Genomic DNA, 18,486 nt, shown 5'->3' on the forward strand with positions numbered 1-18,486 from the left:
CTGCTGCCCGGCACATTGAATCTATCCCAGACTGAGAAGCCTTCTGAGAAACAGCCATAGGCCTACAGTACCCAGGGAGGCATGTTCTAATATATCCCCTTCCGTGTCCAAAATCTACATCACGTAACAAGAGAAAGAGTAACACTTTTTGTGTCTTTGTTATGGAAACTGAATTTTGGAGTTAGAGTGGCAGAGACCACAGGGAAATGCTTCTCTTGATGTTCCTTTATTGTTAATATGTTGAAAAATAAATAAGTTTTAGAAGCTAGGATTTGGGAACTAGGAGACATGGTGAAAGAAAAGATGTAGCTGCATCTATGGAGGAAGCACATAGCATATGGAGAAAACCGCAGATCCAGCTACATCTTTCACCATGTCTCCTAGTTCCCAAATCCTAGCTTCTAAAACTTATTTATTTTTCCACTTCTCCCTCCCCTGAAATTCTTCTCTGAATTCTCTCTGAAGGAATTCTCCTTTAGAACACGAGTTACTCTTCTGATTCACTGAATATTTGGGGGCCTTCAGGCTGGGTTCTCTCTAGCTGGTTTTTCTCATTCTCACAGTATGACACTCTCTCACCAAATTGAGTAAGAGGGGGGCCATAGTGGGATACTTTACAGTTCTTTCCATTTTTATATAAGTCATTTTTTGTAAGAATTCAGCACAGGAGGCACATGTTTGAAGAGAGCCTTCAAAGTCATAGTTTTATTGATTCGAATGCATTTTTAAAAGTTAGCAAACAGTTGACATGGCAGGATCTAATGTTCACTATCCTTCATTTAATCTTTATCTCTGAACATCTGCCTGAAACTTTCGCTTATGTTCATTGAAGACATTTTCATTACAAGCTTTGATAAAAGTCTCACCAGTGATCTTTTCCATTCTTTTGGAATCTTTTCCTTGGTGATCGCTTATTAAATTTTTTATTTCATTATTAATAAATATTATTTTATATTACTGACTTTAAATATTATTAAAATATAACTATAAATAACATAAATTATTTTATGTAACATACAACCAGACAAAATATTTAATTATTTAATTGTTAGTGAGGTATTTTAAATTATTAGACATCAGACCCGTCTTATTGCAACCTGTGCATTTTTGGCTGCTATATCATATCTCATGTTATTGACTCATTTAGCTTGCGGTCTTCTAAAACCTCAAGATTATTTTCAGATCTCTCTTCTACAATTGGCATTGATTTTTTTTTTTTGAGCCTGAGTGGAATTTATCCCTTTTGAATAATATGATTTTACTAAATTTGGCCCAATATTCAGAGTCACAGAACCTCAGAGGCAGAGAGAAACCATCTAGAAAACCATCTAGACCAGGGGTTCTGAATCTAGTCTATGAATTATTTTTTTAATGTTTTGATGACTATTTCAATATAACTAGTTTTCTTTGTGATGCATTTAAAGACATCTTTCTGAGAATGGGACTGTAGGTTTCCCCAAACTTCCAAAGAGAGTCCATGATACACATGTACACAAAGCTTAAGAACCTTTGATCTAGTCCAGTCCATACTTGGACACTAATTAAAGCCCTCCAGTGAAAGAGAATCCACCACCTATCAAATAGAGTCCATACCACTCTTAACAGCTTCTAGTAGGAGGTCTTTTCTTATATCAGACCCTAGAATTTACCTCTTTCTTATCCATTGCCCCTAATTTTGGCCTATAAGACCAAAAAGAATAGTTCTTTCCCTCTTCCACATGACAGCCTTTCAAATATTTGAAGATGTTCTCATCCCCATTCCAGCTCCCAAGTCTTTTCTTCTGCTTAAACATCCTGATTTCTTTCAAATGATCCTTATGTAGCAGGATCTCTAGTCTCCCCTTACCATATTAATAGACTTCCTTTGTAGTTTCTTAATGTCCTTCCTAAAGTAATACTCTAGATGTGGTCTAACCAAGATAGGCCTCTCTGCCTACAACCTGACATCACCTTTGCTTTCTTAGCTGCCAGGTCACACTGTGGAGCTTTCTGATCACTCAAACCCCTCCGTCTTTCAGGTGACAGGATCTTCTCCTCTGCTCCTCTGTCATCACACATACCAGCTTTCCCTCTTCTCAACTTTGTATTATGTAGAAATCTGATTAGCATGCCAATTGTGTCACATGGGGCTGAGCCCAGAGGTAATGGACATTCCACTAAGGACCTCTTTCCTGGTCAATATGAAAGCATTACTGCCTATTCTTTGAGTCTGTATAACCAACCAATTCTAAAACCTTCTGATTATATTCTTGTCTAGTTTACATTTCTCTGTCCCACAAGGACAGCCTCGCTAGTTTGCCAAATGCATTATTAGATTCTAGATAGACAGAATCTACAGTATTCCCCTGATAACTTTCTAGGATTAACAATCCTGTCAGCAAAAGGAAACCCAAGTGAATGTGGTGTGACCTGTGGTTGATGAAGCAGGCCCTTTGTGATCGCTGCTTTCTTTCTTAATGCTCACTAACTCTTTAATAACGCTTTCTAGAATTTGGCTAGCAATCACAATCTATCTAGATCATTGGTCTCCAATTGAGAGATTCCATTCCCTTCTCATTTCTGAAAATCTGGACCTTTGTCCTCTTGGTGATTAGTCTCTTCCTGACCTCTGTAAGCTCTTAGGGATGTCTTAGATCCAGGGTTGTTAAGCTGGCAGGATCCTTAAAAAAACATTATTTCAGTATAATTGACTTCCTTCATAATTCCTGATTATTTTATTTTAAGCATTTCAAAACAGCCTGAAATGCTGTCTGTGACCTTTACCACTTTTGCCAAAGGGGTCTGTGACACCAAGAAAGTGAAGAACTCTTGACTTCAAGTGACTTAGTAATCACATCTCTTAGTTCTTTTGGTCTCCTAGGATATAATTCATCTAGACCTCCTCACTGAAGCCTACCATAGATGTGTTAATAGATGTATAAGCTAATTGCTTCATTACAGTCTCTTTCCATCTCTGGTGTCAGCTTCCCATGAGCCTTTTGGTTCTCTCTTTTCTGGTCCAGAGGTGGTTCTTGACAGAAGACACTCTGCCTTTTTCACATTGTGTGTTATAGCCCTCATTGCTCTCCACCCCACAAGGCAGTTCTAACCACTTTTGACCTTTCAGTATAATGACGAGGGATCTTTTGGCTGTCCTCATTTTTCCTAGCCTGATCTTCTTAAGTTCTGCGTAGTTTTTTCACACACTTCTTAACCCTTTGCAGAAGATGTTGTTGTAAAATAGAGAACTGCAGGGCAAGATGAACAAATATTCCATAAAATTGTTTCTTGTTGCCTTTGGACATACACTGAAATTTACTGACTCCTCACAGAACCTTCAGTCTGTCCTTCCATTTAGTGACAATTCTTTACATCACCCGCTGGTATCTTTGATAGCAGCAATACCAGTGTAAGAGGGTTCAATTCAATCATTAAAAAACTAGGCTTCTTACCTCCCTTTACCCCTTTTGCTTACACTTTAGGCATCATTTTATATTTTCGTCCAATGGCATTACCTAACAGAACTATGGAAGTGAGCCTCTCTGTACATAGGCTTATCTTCAGAGAGCAGATCTTCAGGTTATTGTTGGACTGCTGCTTGAAACATTTTAATTTATTTTTTTTCCTTAAAACTCTTACCTTCCATCTTGGAATCAATACCGTGTATCGGCTCCAAGGCAGAAGAGTGGTAAAGGCTAGACAATGGGGATCAAGTGACTTGTCCAGGGTCACACAGCTGGGAAGTGTCTGAGGCCAGATTTGAACCCAGGACCTCCCGCCTCTAGGCCTAGTTCTCAATCCACTGAGCCACCCAGCTGCCCCCTGGAAGCTTTTTAAACTTGGGAAAACTTGCACTTGACAGGCATCCTTCATGGGCTAGGTCAGGCTCAATAGATAGAGGGCCAGGCCTAGAATCAGGAGGACCTGGGTTCAAATCTCGCCTCGTACACTTCCTAGCTGTGTAAACCCTGAGCAAGTTATTTAATCCCAATTGCTTAGTCCTTACTACTCATATGCCTTAGAACTGCTACTTTTTTTTTTTTTAACCCTTACCTTCTGTCTTAGAATCAATACTCTATATTGATTCCAAAGCAGAAGAGCGGTAAGGGCTAGGCAATGGGGGTCAAGTGATTTGCTCGGAGTCATAGCTAGGAAGTGGCTGAGGCTAGATTTGAACGTAGGACCTCCCATCTCTAGTCCTGACTCTCAATCCACTGAGCCACCCAGTTGCCCCAGAACTGTTGCTTCTAAGACTGAAGGCAAAAAGATAAAATAGGCCAGGTTGGAGGCAGGTAGGTGGTTCAGTGGATTGAGAGCCAGGCCTAAGGATGGGGGAGGGTCCTGGGTTCAAATCTGGCCTCAGACACTTCCTAGCTGTGTGACTCTGGGCAAGTCGCTTAACCCCCATTGCCTACCCTTACACTCTTCTGCCTTAGAACCAATACACAGTATTGATTCTAAGGTGGAGGGTGAGGGTTTAAAAAGGGGGGAAACAATAAATAAAAGAGCCAGGCAGGTCAACCCCATCCTCCAGGTGGGGAATGGTATTTTAGGGAAGAAAATAAAATATTTGAAAGATATTAAGAAATAGCTATGAACATTTTAAAACCAACTATTGATTTGCCTGAATGACCAGGCCTGAGGTCCTACTCTGATGCTTTTTTGTGGTTTAGAAAGTGTCCTGAGTTTTCAGTCTGCTCCAGCAGAGCACAAGGTCTTTTGGGCCACACCAAGCCAAAGAGACTCAGGTTCACTGTCTTTTATAAAGGGATGATGAGCTGAGCCCAGTAAGAAGGGGAGAAGGCCATCTCCAAGGTGACTACAGTGGGATGGTTTATTTGTTCTGCCACGGCAATACCTGAAAGGCCATCTCCTTACTTATCAAGGGGCAGCTCTATAATCTGTGTCAGTGGAGGGCGAACACATGACACATGTGCCTCCGTGTGCTAGAAGGGGCTGCTCCATTCCCCCCTCCAGAGCACCTGAGGACATTTTGAACATGCCTCTGCCCAGCAGCCCATGCAGTTTGTCTGGAGTAATGCAGGGGGCTCATAGGTGGCTTGAGGGTGCAGTTTGGGCACGTGATCTCTAATGGGCTCACCAACACCGTCCTAGAACATTGACATGCCTAAGACGTATTCATTCTTTACTATAAAGATAGCAACTCATGAGTTTTTGCTTGATGTATATTTAGTTAGGTAAATACATAATTAATTGTATTTCTAACAGGGCAAAAAAGATGTGGCCCAAATTTTCAACAACATCCTCAGAAGACAAATTGGTACAAGAACTCCTACCGTTGAATATATCTGCACTCAACAGAATATTTTGTTCATGTTATTAAAAGGGTATGTACGACATTACAACTTTTATACTCTTACATTTTTAAAAATTGTCTTGAGCAAAAGTAAGACGGTAAATGTGTAAACACTTGCTTCATTGTAGTTTTGTCAGGGTATAGTTAACATGAGCAGTATCTAAATAGAAAACACACTACAACTACAAATAGAAACTCAGAAAGTTAAATCTGGGTAGCTTTTACTTTAAAATTCAGAAATCTTTTATCCTAGAAAAGACAGTGATGCTTTTGTCTAAGTTCTCCAAGCTTTGAAAAATTGATTTGTATAATATAACAGAGTAATCACCTGTTTTGAAGGTATGCTCTCTGAACTGTGCTTGCATTTTGTAAGGCAATAAAAGCTATCTTCTAAGTAGGGTGTAGTTACCCTAACGCTGAATTCTCTTTGTCAAAGTAATGGACAACAGTACAGATTTATAACACAGAGACCTTTGCTTTTTATTGTGTGTGTATTTGGTAATTCACAGTGCATCTCCCTGGAATTTCTACCAGACTGCAGCCTTCCATATTTGGGTAGCCAAAATTTAAAAAGAAAAAAATCCTTTCCTTCCTCATCACTGAACCTCCCTGCTGGTCAAAGTTACCTATTAGGTTTCCACTGTCGTTATTTACAAGCTGTGGGGCCAGGATCTGGTTTGCCTCTGTTTGTTCTTAGCTTTGTGGTGTTTTCTTAATTTAGGGGTTATGCTTGAACATGTTACTGGTATGACTGGTGACCTGGCTGATCAAGCTCGTCCTGTCCCTTCTTGGCTGTTTCACAGCAGTGATTCAGTGACCCACAAGTTCACACTCGCTCCTTCCTCTCCCATCCTCAGATACTGGGCTACCTCCTGGTGTTATTCACAACTGTGAGCTCGAGGCCCTTTTACCATAGGAAAGTAGAAATGCATGTTGAAACAGAGCAGTGAAACGGAGCTACCCCAAGAGCCTTTTCTAAAGTACTTCATTGCATTATCAGCTAATGTTTCCTTTTCTAGAAATATAAATCACTTAATGCCAGGTTTATGCTGAGTAGCTAAAGATTTGATATGAACAACCTTATTTCAAAAGATATTTTAAGTATAACTTGATGATAAAATGTTAAATTGTGGAAGTTTTGTTGCTTCCTTTTATTAGAATTACAATCATTTTTGTTGCCCCGTGTTACACCAGTAGTATTGATGGGCACAGGAAATACGTCTGTTGGTATCAGTTTGGCTCTGGGGACCTTAGTTGTATTGACATACTGGCTATTTAGGGGTTAGTACATCGTATACTTTAGCATTAACAGGTTGGACAACATAACTGTTTGCCTTTGACTCATCAGATTATGACTTCATCTAAGGGGAAGCAGGCAGACCCAAAACAGAACTGGCCTGACTTGTTAAACACCATCACTGTTCCCACATTACTTTGTCCTTTGCCGCTTCCGTCTGCTCAAATGCAATATAAGCATTTATATAATGAGCGCCCGGGCATGAATTAGGCAATCTGTTGTGGTCTCTACACAATTTTAAGCACCAAAAGGAAGCTGTAACAGGCCAGTTCCCTTGCCTACAGTCTAGCAAACACATGTGTGAAACAAGCAGAGCATCAGCCAGTACTCATTTGCTGAAGGAGTCTGCGTGTGGGATAGGAGTTGAGGGAATCACTGTTGTAGGGAAGAGTTCTTGGAAGAAGAGAGGAGTCTACACAGGACTTATTCATTTTGATGTCAGAGAAGTCTAGAATTTGAAGAGAGGGCAGAGATTACCACAGGCCAGTAGCAAAGCATGAGCCAAGGGCAGAAATGGTTTTGCTCTTCCCAGGGGTGCCAGAATGACCATAAGTTATTATAGCCGGATGCTTTAGAGGAGTGAAAAAGAAAATAGGCGGAGTCAGGCCTTAGCCAGTCAGTGGCAAGCCTGGAATGCCAGGCTGAGGGAAGAGTCTAGGCTTGCCTACTGGTCAAGCTGAGGAAGAGTCATTGCAGGTTCTAAAGCATTTAAGATAGTGACACTAGATCAGTGTTTTAGGAAGTTTAATCTAGTGATAATGTGCAGGAAGGATTTCAGAGAGAAGAAATTAGAAGCAGGCATAGTAAGAGGTAATTGTAGTAATTCAGACATGAACTCGTTAATATTTTTGCACTGTGCACTGTGAAGAGCAAGAGAGAAATGAATCCTAGAGACACTCAAAGAAGGAATATTCAAAAGATGCTGGCCCTAGGTAAAGGGAGGGAAAAATAAAAGAGAATTCTGAGATGACTTAAACTCATTTGGTCCTTCCAGTGTGCAGAAGCAGGTGTTAGGAGAGCTAGAATGTTGAGCTAAGCCATGGTCCTTGCCTTTGTAGAGAGGAAGATTATGAGGATACAAAAATATCACACAATAAGTTCATCAGAGAGGTGCAAAATATGTTTAGGACTCTAGAAAGATGGCAAAATGAGAAATGGAGTGCCTGTCTCCACTCTGTTCTCTCAAAATAGCAAGAACTTTACTGTAATAGAACAGAGCAGACATCCAAGAGTGGTTAGGGGACCAAAAAAAACCAGAACAATCAGAGTACTTCACTAAAAACCAGAAGAGGCTACAAAAAGAGATAAAAAAAATCAAACTGAGACTCCAAAACAATAAACTAAATACTCTGAAATTTAAAAAAATTATGGGAAAACCTTTTATCAGAAGGAAAGTGGTGTGACGATAAACAGAATTCCAAGAAATGATAAGACAATTTTAAGAATGTCTAGAATTGCTTAAAATATGATTTAATAACTTGACAAAGTGATTAAAGGAAGGAACGAGAATGGAAATTGAAGTGGAAATAACTTTTCAAAAAAATCAAAACACAAATAAGAGATTAGTTACAATGTAAATGGTAGAATATTTCTCCAAATTAGGAGATTCTCTGAAAAAAAAAACAGACCAGCAGATTTGGAACTCAAGCACACAAGCATGTCAGGAACAATAACAGAATAAAATAAAAAGACAGCAAGACTGCTCTATAGGGCAAAACAATCAGTCCTAGAGATGAAATACCTCAAAAAAACCTGAGAGGTATTTTGATCTTTTAGAAAAACAAAGTGAAATAAAAAACCTAAATCATGTTTTAGGTAAATATGCAAGAAAATTACCTAAAAGCCTTTGGAAAATGTGGTAACATTCAAATAAAAGGTCCAGTACGTTCACCTCATTCAGAAATATCAATTGATCTAGACCCATAATGGTGAACCTATGGCTCGAGGACATACAGAGCGTGCTCTGTGAGAATGCCGCACCATGGCACGCCTCACTGTTGCCTGCCGGAGTTCGTTACTAGAAAGGCAGAGAGACTCGGGCAGAGCCGCTCCCTTCTGCCTCTCCACCATGCCTGGTGACATTTTTTCTCACATTACCCGCCACCCCCACCCCCACCCCCCCTTGCCCATCAGTCCTTTGGAAGCACACGGGGGTAAGGTGGGCAGCTCACATGTATGTGGCAGAACTGGAGGAGAGCAGAGCAATGGGACCACTCCCCTTCGCCCTCTCTACCCAGGCTGAGGACATTCCTTATTTCACCTGCCTCAACCCAGCACCCCAATGGGAGTGCTTTCTCCATCCCCTATGTGGGGCAGGGGTGTGCATGGCATATGCAGCACTTGATCTGGGGGGGTAGGGAGTTGGGGCATGGCACAAGTCTCTAGAAGTTTTGCCATCACTGTTCTAGACTATGAATATTAAACAGCATATTTTATAAGCAGCCATGAAAAGAAGCCCTTCATATACCAAAAAAAAAATCAGCCAGATTGTATGAATATTTGCCATTTGTGATAAATGAAAGGATCAATTGGTATCTATTCCCTCCTCCCTCAAAGCAGAGAAAATCAGTTTCTAGTCCTTAGTGATATATCCTGTAAATCTCATTGAAAAGTAGATTTTCAATAAAAAGAGAACACAAAGCGTTTCCTTCTAGAGGGGGGAAAAAGAGGAGGTCAGCAGGGCATTTTACATAAAAATTCATCTAATAGAGGAATCTTAAGAAAGGTAAACAAACTCACTTTCAGGGCTATTGAGTTTTTTAGATACCTTTGTAGTTTTATTACATGAATTTCTAAATAGATCCTTCTAAAGTTTAAAAGGAAGAAAAGGCATTTCAGTAAAACCACCCAGGTCTCTCAGCATCTGCAACATTCCCCAGTCCTGGTTCTATAGTGAAAGGAGAAGGAGAGGTGCATTTCCTGCATTTCCTCCATCTCTTCTCTTAGGGCCTAGCTTGATGGTTATAATGAAGTGTCTGATTTCAGTTTAGATTGCTCTTGTCACATATACTATTTTCCTGATACAACATACAGAAAACAGACACTGGAGATTTTCAAGTTAGAAGGTGATAAGATTGGTACTGGCCATCCGAAGGACAGAAACATGAAGTCATTAGATGGTGGCCATTTGAAATGGGGTTTACTGAAACTGGAAAAGCCAGCTGGGAAGTCGTTAAATTGTCTAGGCAGAGAGGTCTGAGGAGTGATACGAGCTTAAAATGTTCTCCCAAAGTTTCAAGCTTAAGTGCCTGGGGTGGGGGGGATTTCAGTGCCCTTCTTAGTTTGAGGAGCCAGTGAAATAGCCATGCAGAGATATTCACTGAGCAGTTAGAAAGAGCAGCCATTTGTGGGAGGAAAGGAGTCAAACATGCACTTGTCAATAAGAAATTCAGTGAGAGCACCAGGCTAGAAAGGAAATCCTGAAGTCATCAGTACAGTATCGGGCTAAACCAGTGATGGGCAAACTATTCCCCCCCAGCCAGATCCAGGCTGTAGTTTGCCCATCACGGCCCCAAGTAATTCCCTAATCACCACATCTGGATGGAGGGGGGGGTGCAGTGATTAGGGAATTGCTTAAGGCAGTGATGGGCAAACTATGGCCTGGATCTGGCCCATGGGGAATCGTTTGCCCATCACTGGACTCTAAACAATAGTTTTTTATTGTTGTTCAGTTGTGACCCTGACCCTCTGTGACCCCATTTGGGGTTTCCTTGGCAGAGATACCGGGGTGATTTTTTTCCAGTTCATTTTACAGATGAGGAAACTGAGGCAGACAGATTAAATGACTTGCCCAGGCTTACACAGCTAGTAAGTATCTGAAGATTTGATTTCAGGTCCTTATAACTCCAGACCTAGTGCTTTATCCACTGTATCACCTGACTGCGCAAACAACAGGTAGAGAAGACAAAAATCCCAGAAGCATATATTCAGTGCCTGCCATGCACAAGGCACTAGAGATACAAACACGAACCAGAAACAAGCCCCCACCCTCAAGGATGTTATACTCTATTGTCAGCTCTGTGTCTTGAGATGGACTACATTTAGGTATTCTATTGTTTTTGTTCAGTTGATTCATTTATGGCAGACTCTTCATGACCCTATAGAGCAGTGATTCCCAAAGTGGGCGCCACTGCCCCCTGGTGGGTGCTGCAGCGATCCAGGGGGACATTGATGGCCACAGGTTTTAATTTTTTTTGTATTACATTCTATTCTGAGTTCAATAAATACTTTCATAATCTCAAAGTTCAATGTTTCTAATTTACACCTTTCTTTACTATATTTTATGAAAAAGGTAGAAACATTAATACATATATCCTATTAATTGCTATTAACATTTTTAAAAATTAATTTCCAGGGGGCAGCTGGATGGCTCAGTGGATTGAGAGCCAGGCCTAGAGACAGGAGGTCCTAGGTTCAAATCCAGCCTCAGACATTTCCCAGCTGTGTGACCCTGGGCAAGTCACTTAACCCCCATTGCCTAGCCCTATAACAAATAAAAAAATTAATACAGAAGGATATATATAAAAGATATTAGGGTTTAAAAATTTAAAAAAAATTAATTTCCAGGGGGCGCTAAGTAATATTTTTTTCTTGAAAGGGGGCGGTAGGCCAAAAAAGTTTGGGAACCACTGCTATAGACTATACTGCCCTCAGAGTTTTTTTTCTTGGCAAAGACACTGGTATGGTTTGCCATTTTCCTGGATTAAAGCAAACAAAGGGGAAATGACTTGCCCCCAAGTCACACAAGCTAGTAAGTGTCTGAAATTGTATTTGAACTTGGATCTTCTTGATTCCGGGCCTGGTGCTAGATCTCCTGAGCCACCAGCCTGTTTCCATATATAGGCTTAGACAAAACAAAATCTAGTTAATACTACCTAAATTGAATTCCTCGTTTGGTGCCATACCAATCAGACTACCAAAGGATTGTTTTCTAAAGGGAAATAGACCTCAAACTACAGTAAAAAATGGTTGTCCCATGGGGCAGCTGGGTAGCTCAGTGGAGTGAGAGTCAGGCCTAGAGACAGGAGGTCCTGGGTTCAAACCCGGCCTGACACTTCCCAGCTGTGTGACCCTGGGCAAGTCACTTGACCCCCATTGCCCACCCTTACCAATCTTCCGCCTTGGAGCCAATACACAGAAGTTAAGGGTTTAAAAAAAAAATGGTTGTCCCAAAAACTACCAGGAGTGAGGGGGAACTAGGTAGATAGCCAAGACCTACTTAGAGACAAGGGATCCTAGGTTCAAATCTGACCTCAAATACTTCCTAGTTGTGTGACCCTGGACAAATCACTTAATCCCCATTACCACTTACCCATACCACTCTTCTGCTTTTGAACCAATACGAAGGATTCTAGGATGGAACATAAGGGTTTAAAAAAAATTATTATTATTATTATTATTTTGCTACTAGTTTAAAAAATAGAGGTAGAACAGATTAGTTACAAAACCTCCAGAACCAAATGAACCTGTTAGCCTAAGGTTTGATAAAATCAAAGACTCCAGCTACTGTCATAAGGACCCCTTATTCAACAAAACCTACTAGAAAAACTGGAAAGCAATTGGAAGAATTTAGATTTAAACTCAAGATAGGTTCCAAATGGATCTCTAACTTAGCTATGAAATATTATAATCAGAAAAAAATTAGAAGCACAAGAAATTACCGTTCTGGTCTATAGGGGTTTAGAGAAGGATTACATGGCCAAAATGAAGGATATAGAGCTCTGTTGGTGAACCTCTGGCACAAATGCTGCAGGGGGCTGTTCCCCTCCCCCGTCTCCACAGGTACCTGAAGACATTGCTCATATGACTCTCCCTCTGAGGGCCCAGCAGCCACTTCCTCCCTTCCCTGTCTGGGATAAGGGTGGGGATGGGGGACCCTCACGTGCCACATAAGGGTTACAGTTTTCACACTCGGTCTCTAAAATGTTCAATCACTGATTATAGAGGATCACAAAGGGTCAAATGAACACTTATGATTACACAAAATTTTAATTTTTTTCTAAAAACCGTGCAGGTAGAAAATTTGTCACACCTTAGCTACATTTTCCCAGCATCCTTTTAAGTACATCCTCATTTGACGTACAGAGGCTGGGGAGATAAATTTGGCTGAGACCCACGCTACAGGGCTCTTTTTTCGGAGCTTGAGCTTTGCTTTGGTTAAAGTGTGGCAGGTGTGGGTTTCTGACTCTGCTCTGCTCACTTACCTGAAGGAATCCTTTTCCCTCTCATTTTTGTTATTAAATCCTTTAATTTAAAATTGTCTAGAGTATTTCATTCATTTTTATTCCTACAAAACAAAAGAGTCGCCCCTAAAATTTCAAGAGATCACAGTTTTCTAGGGAAAAAAATCCTTGCCTCAAAATTCTGATCAAAGGGGGCAGCTGGGTAGCTCAGTGGATTGAGAGCCAGGCCTAGAGACAGGAGGTCCTGGGTTCAAACCCAGCCTCAGACACTTCCCAGCTGGGTGACCCTGGGCAAGTCACTTGACCCCCATTGCCTAGCCAATATACAGTATTGACTCCAAGACAGAAGGTGAGGGTTTAAAAAAAAAAAAGATTCTGATCAAAGTCTCATTTCCAAGATATATAAAGAATTGATTCAAATTTATAAGAACCATTCCCCAGTTGATGAATGATCAAAAGATATAAAGCAGCCAAGAGGTGCAATGGAGAGATTGCCAGGTCTGGAGCCAGAATGATTGATCTTTGGGTCCATTCAAACAGTTCTGAATCTACCTAATTATATTTAACATCTTTCTGTAATTTGCACACAAGTTGATTGAGGGGCTATGTCAAATGTTTTTTTTAAAACCTAGGAATATTCTGTGGGACAACTAGGTGGCTTAGTGAATAGAGCAGCAGGCTTAGTGTGAGAAGGACCTGAGTTCAAATCTGGTCTCAGATACTTCTTAGAGGCGCAACCCTGGGCAAATTACTTAACATTTCCTCATCTGTAAAATGAGCTGGAGACGGAAATGGTAAACCACTCTAGTATTTCTGCCAAGAAAACCCCCAAATAAGGCCAGGAAGAGTAAGACACACTGGGGGAAAAAAAAAAAAAGACTAAAAAAAGGCACATTCTCTACAGTGTTCCCTGCCCTGATCTACTTTTCTAGTACCCCTAATTTTTAGGAAAAGAGGAAATAAGGTCTCGCTGATATGACCAATTTCTGATGAAACCATTCTTGTTCTTTGTCACTACTGTTTGCTTTTGTAGATGCCATTACCAGTTCTTTGATTAGATGTCTTAGTATTTTATCAGGAACTATATCAAGCCCTCGGCTTGAAGACTCCAGAGAACCAGGCCTTCCTGAGATCTTACCTGACCACTCTGTGGTCTTGCAGAGACAAATGACAAATGTTCTTGCCAGGGAAAACAGAAGCAAAATGAGAAGTGAATAGCTCCACCTTGTGTCTCTTGTCAGCTCTCATTATCTTATTTCCTGAATAGAGGTCATCCTGACTTTTATTTTAAAAACAGAAAATTTGGCTCAGTATATAAAGCTCTGGGTCTGAATCCAGATCTTGCTTCAGACATGTTACTAGCTTTGGGACCCTGGGCTTAACTCTGTTTCTCAGTTTCCTCAGCTATAAAATGGGGTTATTAATAATAGCCATCTCACAAGGTGAGGCCTGGATAAGGGAATATTTACAAACTGCTTTAGCCCAGTTTTCTGGCCCCTAGCAAATGTTTCATAAATGTTGGTTTTCTTCCTTCCTCAGCTGTCTCATTCTGAGACTTACCATTCCTGAGAAGATTCTTAAAGGTCTCTGCTGTGTTTTGTATTAATCTCCAGTTACCTGCCCTTATATCTACCTTCTTTTCATATCTATAAAAAAGTTTGGTAGTGAGTGCATACTTCTAGCAGTGGTTCCCAACCTTTTCTGGCCTCCCGCCCCCTTTCCAGAAAAAAATATTACTTAGCCCCCTGGAAATTAAATTTTTTTTTTTTAATTTTAATAGCAATGAATAGGAAAGATAAATGCACCTGTGGCCATCACGCCTCCCCTGGATCGCTGCAGCACCCACCAGGGGGCGGTGGCACCCTCTTTGGGAATCACTGTGACCTATAGTAATCTTAGTTTGCTTTACCTTCAGCCAAACAGGCCTACCTTCTGTTCTTCACAACACTGCTGACTTCCAGGTCTCCTCCATCAGACCTTCCCTGATCTCTTGTCCCCCTTTCTTTCCTCATTAGAATTCCTTAGCATTGGATCTTCTGATGACCATCCTGGGGAGCTTCCTCTCTTTCTCTCTCCCCTCCCCTTCCTACTTCCCAGGGTTCCTATCTTTTCCAGCTCAACAGCCAGCTCCTTCTTGTTTCTTAAGATCAGATCTGAAAGGGCAATTCCTTTAGTTGGTCTGTCCACCTTTTGAAAGATGAAATTATCTTTAAACCCACTCAGTAAAGTATTTGGCTTTTTGGCATAAAGAAACTCCAGCAGGTGTCTGGATAATTGAAATTGTCCTTTCTTAACTGCTATATTATTGCTTCTGGGCCAGAATTGTGATCTGTTTCCTGAACTCTTCGTTGAACCTCCCCACATGGTCTGGAGCTCATTCCAGTAATCATATGGCTTCTCTTTCTGCCCTTTGTCTGTATGTACTCCAGGGTTCTCCATCAGACTCTCCCCTTTGGTTCTCCAATTTCCCTAGAGAAATATACCTTTTCAAAATCAAATGCTACTCCATCTGCCATCTCTCCATTCCCTTTTAACCTGTTCTCTTTCTTTTGAGTAAAGCCTACTTTTTCAGAGCCACATTCTAGTCGTATGGTCCATTCCACTAAATCTGTATCATTTGTGAGATCTAATTTGCCTTCATACATAAATTTTCTAAGTTTGTCTTAGTTGTGTAGCCCCGTGCCTTTGTTGGATAGGAATGGGAGTTTGTGGGCTTCCATATGCTTGTATGTGTACTTGTTGTCTCTTTGACCAGAGAGCAGTGATGTAAACATGGGGAAATATTCTAAAAAACAAACAAACAAAATCAAAATAAATGGTCTTTGATGAGTATAATATAGGCAAATACACTTCCCCCCCCCCCAACTGTTGTTAATTCGTTCCATTCCTAGCATGGAGCCTTTCATTCTTATATTTTAAGCTGGAGGATAAAAGTAAAAAAAAATATGAAATTTATCACTTCACCAGTGGAAGCAAAGCAAAAGAACTGGGATAGTTAGTCGTGTCACCAAATTAAACTGGGGAGAAAAGTTGGGGTGGGGGAGAAGTGTTCTGGAATGTCAAAGAGTATCTGAGATTGAAAAAAAAAAAAAAAAAGACCAGAAGGACCCTAGACCTCCTGAATGGAGTCTTTTAAAGCAAACTAGAGATGAAAGGACATTCAGGAGGACATTTCAGATATGGGGACAGCCTGTGTGCTGATGGGACGCGGCATGGAGTTTGATAGGAACATGGAATGTCTGAAGAGGAGGAGGATGAACTAAATGTGGAAAAGGAAGAGAGAGCCAGATTGTTTGGGCTTTACACGAAGACACAGAAGTTTCTCTTTCATCCTAGAGGCATTAGAAAACCATTGAAGATTTTGAAGCAAGCAGTAACCTGTGTTTTAAGGCACATCAGTGGGCAATTTGTGTGAGGGATACACTGAACACATAAAAGTTAGGAAACTTTTGCAGTAGGGCAGGGAAGTAGTGCTGAGAGCCTGAGCTAGAATCTTTGCATCACTAATTTTCACTTCTTTTTTATACCCCATACTTTCTGTCTTCAAATCAATCTTGTGTATTGGTTTCAAGGTAGAAAGGCAGCAAGGGCTGGGCAGTTTGTGATTTCCCTAGGGTCATCCAGCTAGGAAGTGTCTGAGACCAGTTTTGAACCTCCCATCTCTAGGCCTGGCTCTCAATTCGCTTGAGCCACTCAGCTGCCCAGACAATGTTATTTTTCATTCACTTCTTAGATTCAGTTTGGGACCTTCCCTGAAAAGTTTGAGGAGCTCTTGATGTAAAACCAACCCAATTGCAGATTCTTCAATAGTGTTACAAGATGTTTCTGTACAAATCTTTTTTTTTTATTAGACATTTATTAATATTCGTTTTTAATCTGTTTACATACTTTATGCCCCTACTTTCCCCTTCACCCCCCGCTCTCCCCCCACCCATGGCCAACGCACATTTCCACTGGTTGTAACATGTGTCCTTGTTCAGGGTCTATTTCCCCTTCATGTCCGCCTCAGCCCATGCATTCAAGCAGTTGTTTATCTTATATGTTTCCTCTCCTGCAGTCCTTCCTCCGAATGTGGGTAGCATCTTTACCATAAATCCCTCAGAGCAGATCTCTTCTTTTTGATGACCGTACACACCATTATCACAGTGAAGGCCATCTGTGTGTTTTTAGAAATTAACTAAATAAAAATTACCTGGTTGGGTGTTCTGATTTGTAAAGGTATAAATTACCTTAAGCTACTTACTGTCTGTGTGACTTCAGGTAAGTCATTTAACCTCTTCAGGGCTGTTTCCTAATCTGCAATAAAAAATGATAGGGCTGGAGTAAATGGGTAATTACGGTCCAACACAGGACGGAACTCTGCTCCTGTGAAGTTAATGGTAATGCCAAGCTAGGAAATTTTGGAAATGTGGCCATGTTGTAACATTGTTGGGATTTTTAAAAAGTATTTGTATGTCTGTTTTTTTCTACAGGTACGAATCTCCAGAAATTGCTCTTAATTGTGGAATAATGCTGAGAGAATGCATCAGACATGAACCTCTTGCCAAAATCATTTTGTGGTCAGAGCAGTTTTATGATTTCTTCAGATACGTTGAAATGTCAACATTTGATATAGCTTCAGATGCATTTGCCACATTCAAGGTAAGGTAAAAATGAGGGAACTAATCTTACACATGTACATGCAGTTGTGTCTGTGGGCACATACGCAGAGAGGGAAGTTTTCTAAGGATTTACCTGATCTACTTGCTGAGGCCCAGTCGTGGCTTCCCCCTGGGGAGTTCTGAGCATTAATTACTGCCCTGTAAGGAGGACTCTCCCTTGGGATGGCAGAGCCAGTGAAACAGCAAGCAAAGAGAGTCAGACTAGACATTTTCAAGTTTTGGCTTCATTCTTTCCTTTATTTAGCCCTATTTCTGAGCCTCCCAAGATACATCAGTGAAATCTGGAGCATTTTTTTTTCTGTACATAACTTAGTGTATAGTGAACAAAGACCTAGACTGAATGTTCAGCCATAAATTACTCTAGTTAAAAATGATCAATTAATATATTTCTTGTATGAACTATTAGTTTTTGAAAAGCCAGGGAAGAATGGGCACACCAGGTTTTAAGTAGTCTTTTAGGTAGGCATTGTGGCTTCAAAGAAAGGCAATATTGAAGTGTCTGGTCCAGAGAAGAAAGATTCTTGCTTTAAGAGAACACTCTTGGGGCAGCTAAGTGGTTCAGTGAATTGAGAGCCAGCCTGGAGTCCAAGAGGACCTGGGTTCAAATTTAGCCTCAGCACTTCCTAGCTGTGTGACCTTCGGCAAATCATTTAATAACCCTCTTTGCCTAGCCCTTGCCCCCTTCTGTCTTAGAATTGTTGCTAGGATAGAAAGTATTTGTTTATTTAAAAAAACAAACCAACAAACAAAACAACCTTGGCTCCCCAAAAGGACCTAAAGACCTACTGCTCAATTGCCTTTCCTCTTTTCCAATTCTAAAACCTTTAATGCTGAGGGAAACCTATGAGTTAGAGAAAAGTAGATTTGGGAAAGTTTTGTGGTCAGACCAAAGGCACTTGGAAAGATGGCTGCAGAAGTAAAGGGGCAGAAAGCCATGGAGATGTGGCGAGGTTCAGGGTCCTTGTGTGCTTTACTAGGTAGCAGGCTAACCTCCATTTTCAGATGAAAAGATTAGAACTAATTCTCTTTATCTTCTGCACAAGACTGAAT

General features: G+C 40.8%; 1 protein-coding gene across 1 annotated transcript in view; it reads left to right on the plus strand.

The window, feature by feature from the left end:
* The window catches only part of CAB39 (calcium binding protein 39), a 111,366-nt gene that overhangs the window by 78,952 nt on the left and 13,928 nt on the right, over nt 1-18,486 (plus strand). Inside the window, exons 5-6 of the mRNA XM_044673284.1 lie at nt 5,209-5,327; nt 17,248-17,416. Of these exons, the coding sequence (XP_044529219.1) occupies nt 5,209-5,327; nt 17,248-17,416 (288 nt within the window). The remainder of the gene's footprint in view (nt 1-5,208; nt 5,328-17,247; nt 17,417-18,486) is intronic.

The sequence above is a fragment of the Gracilinanus agilis genome, chromosome 4, assembly GCF_016433145.1.
Source record: "Gracilinanus agilis isolate LMUSP501 chromosome 4, AgileGrace, whole genome shotgun sequence".
Lineage (NCBI taxonomy): Eukaryota > Metazoa > Chordata > Mammalia > Didelphimorphia > Didelphidae > Gracilinanus > Gracilinanus agilis.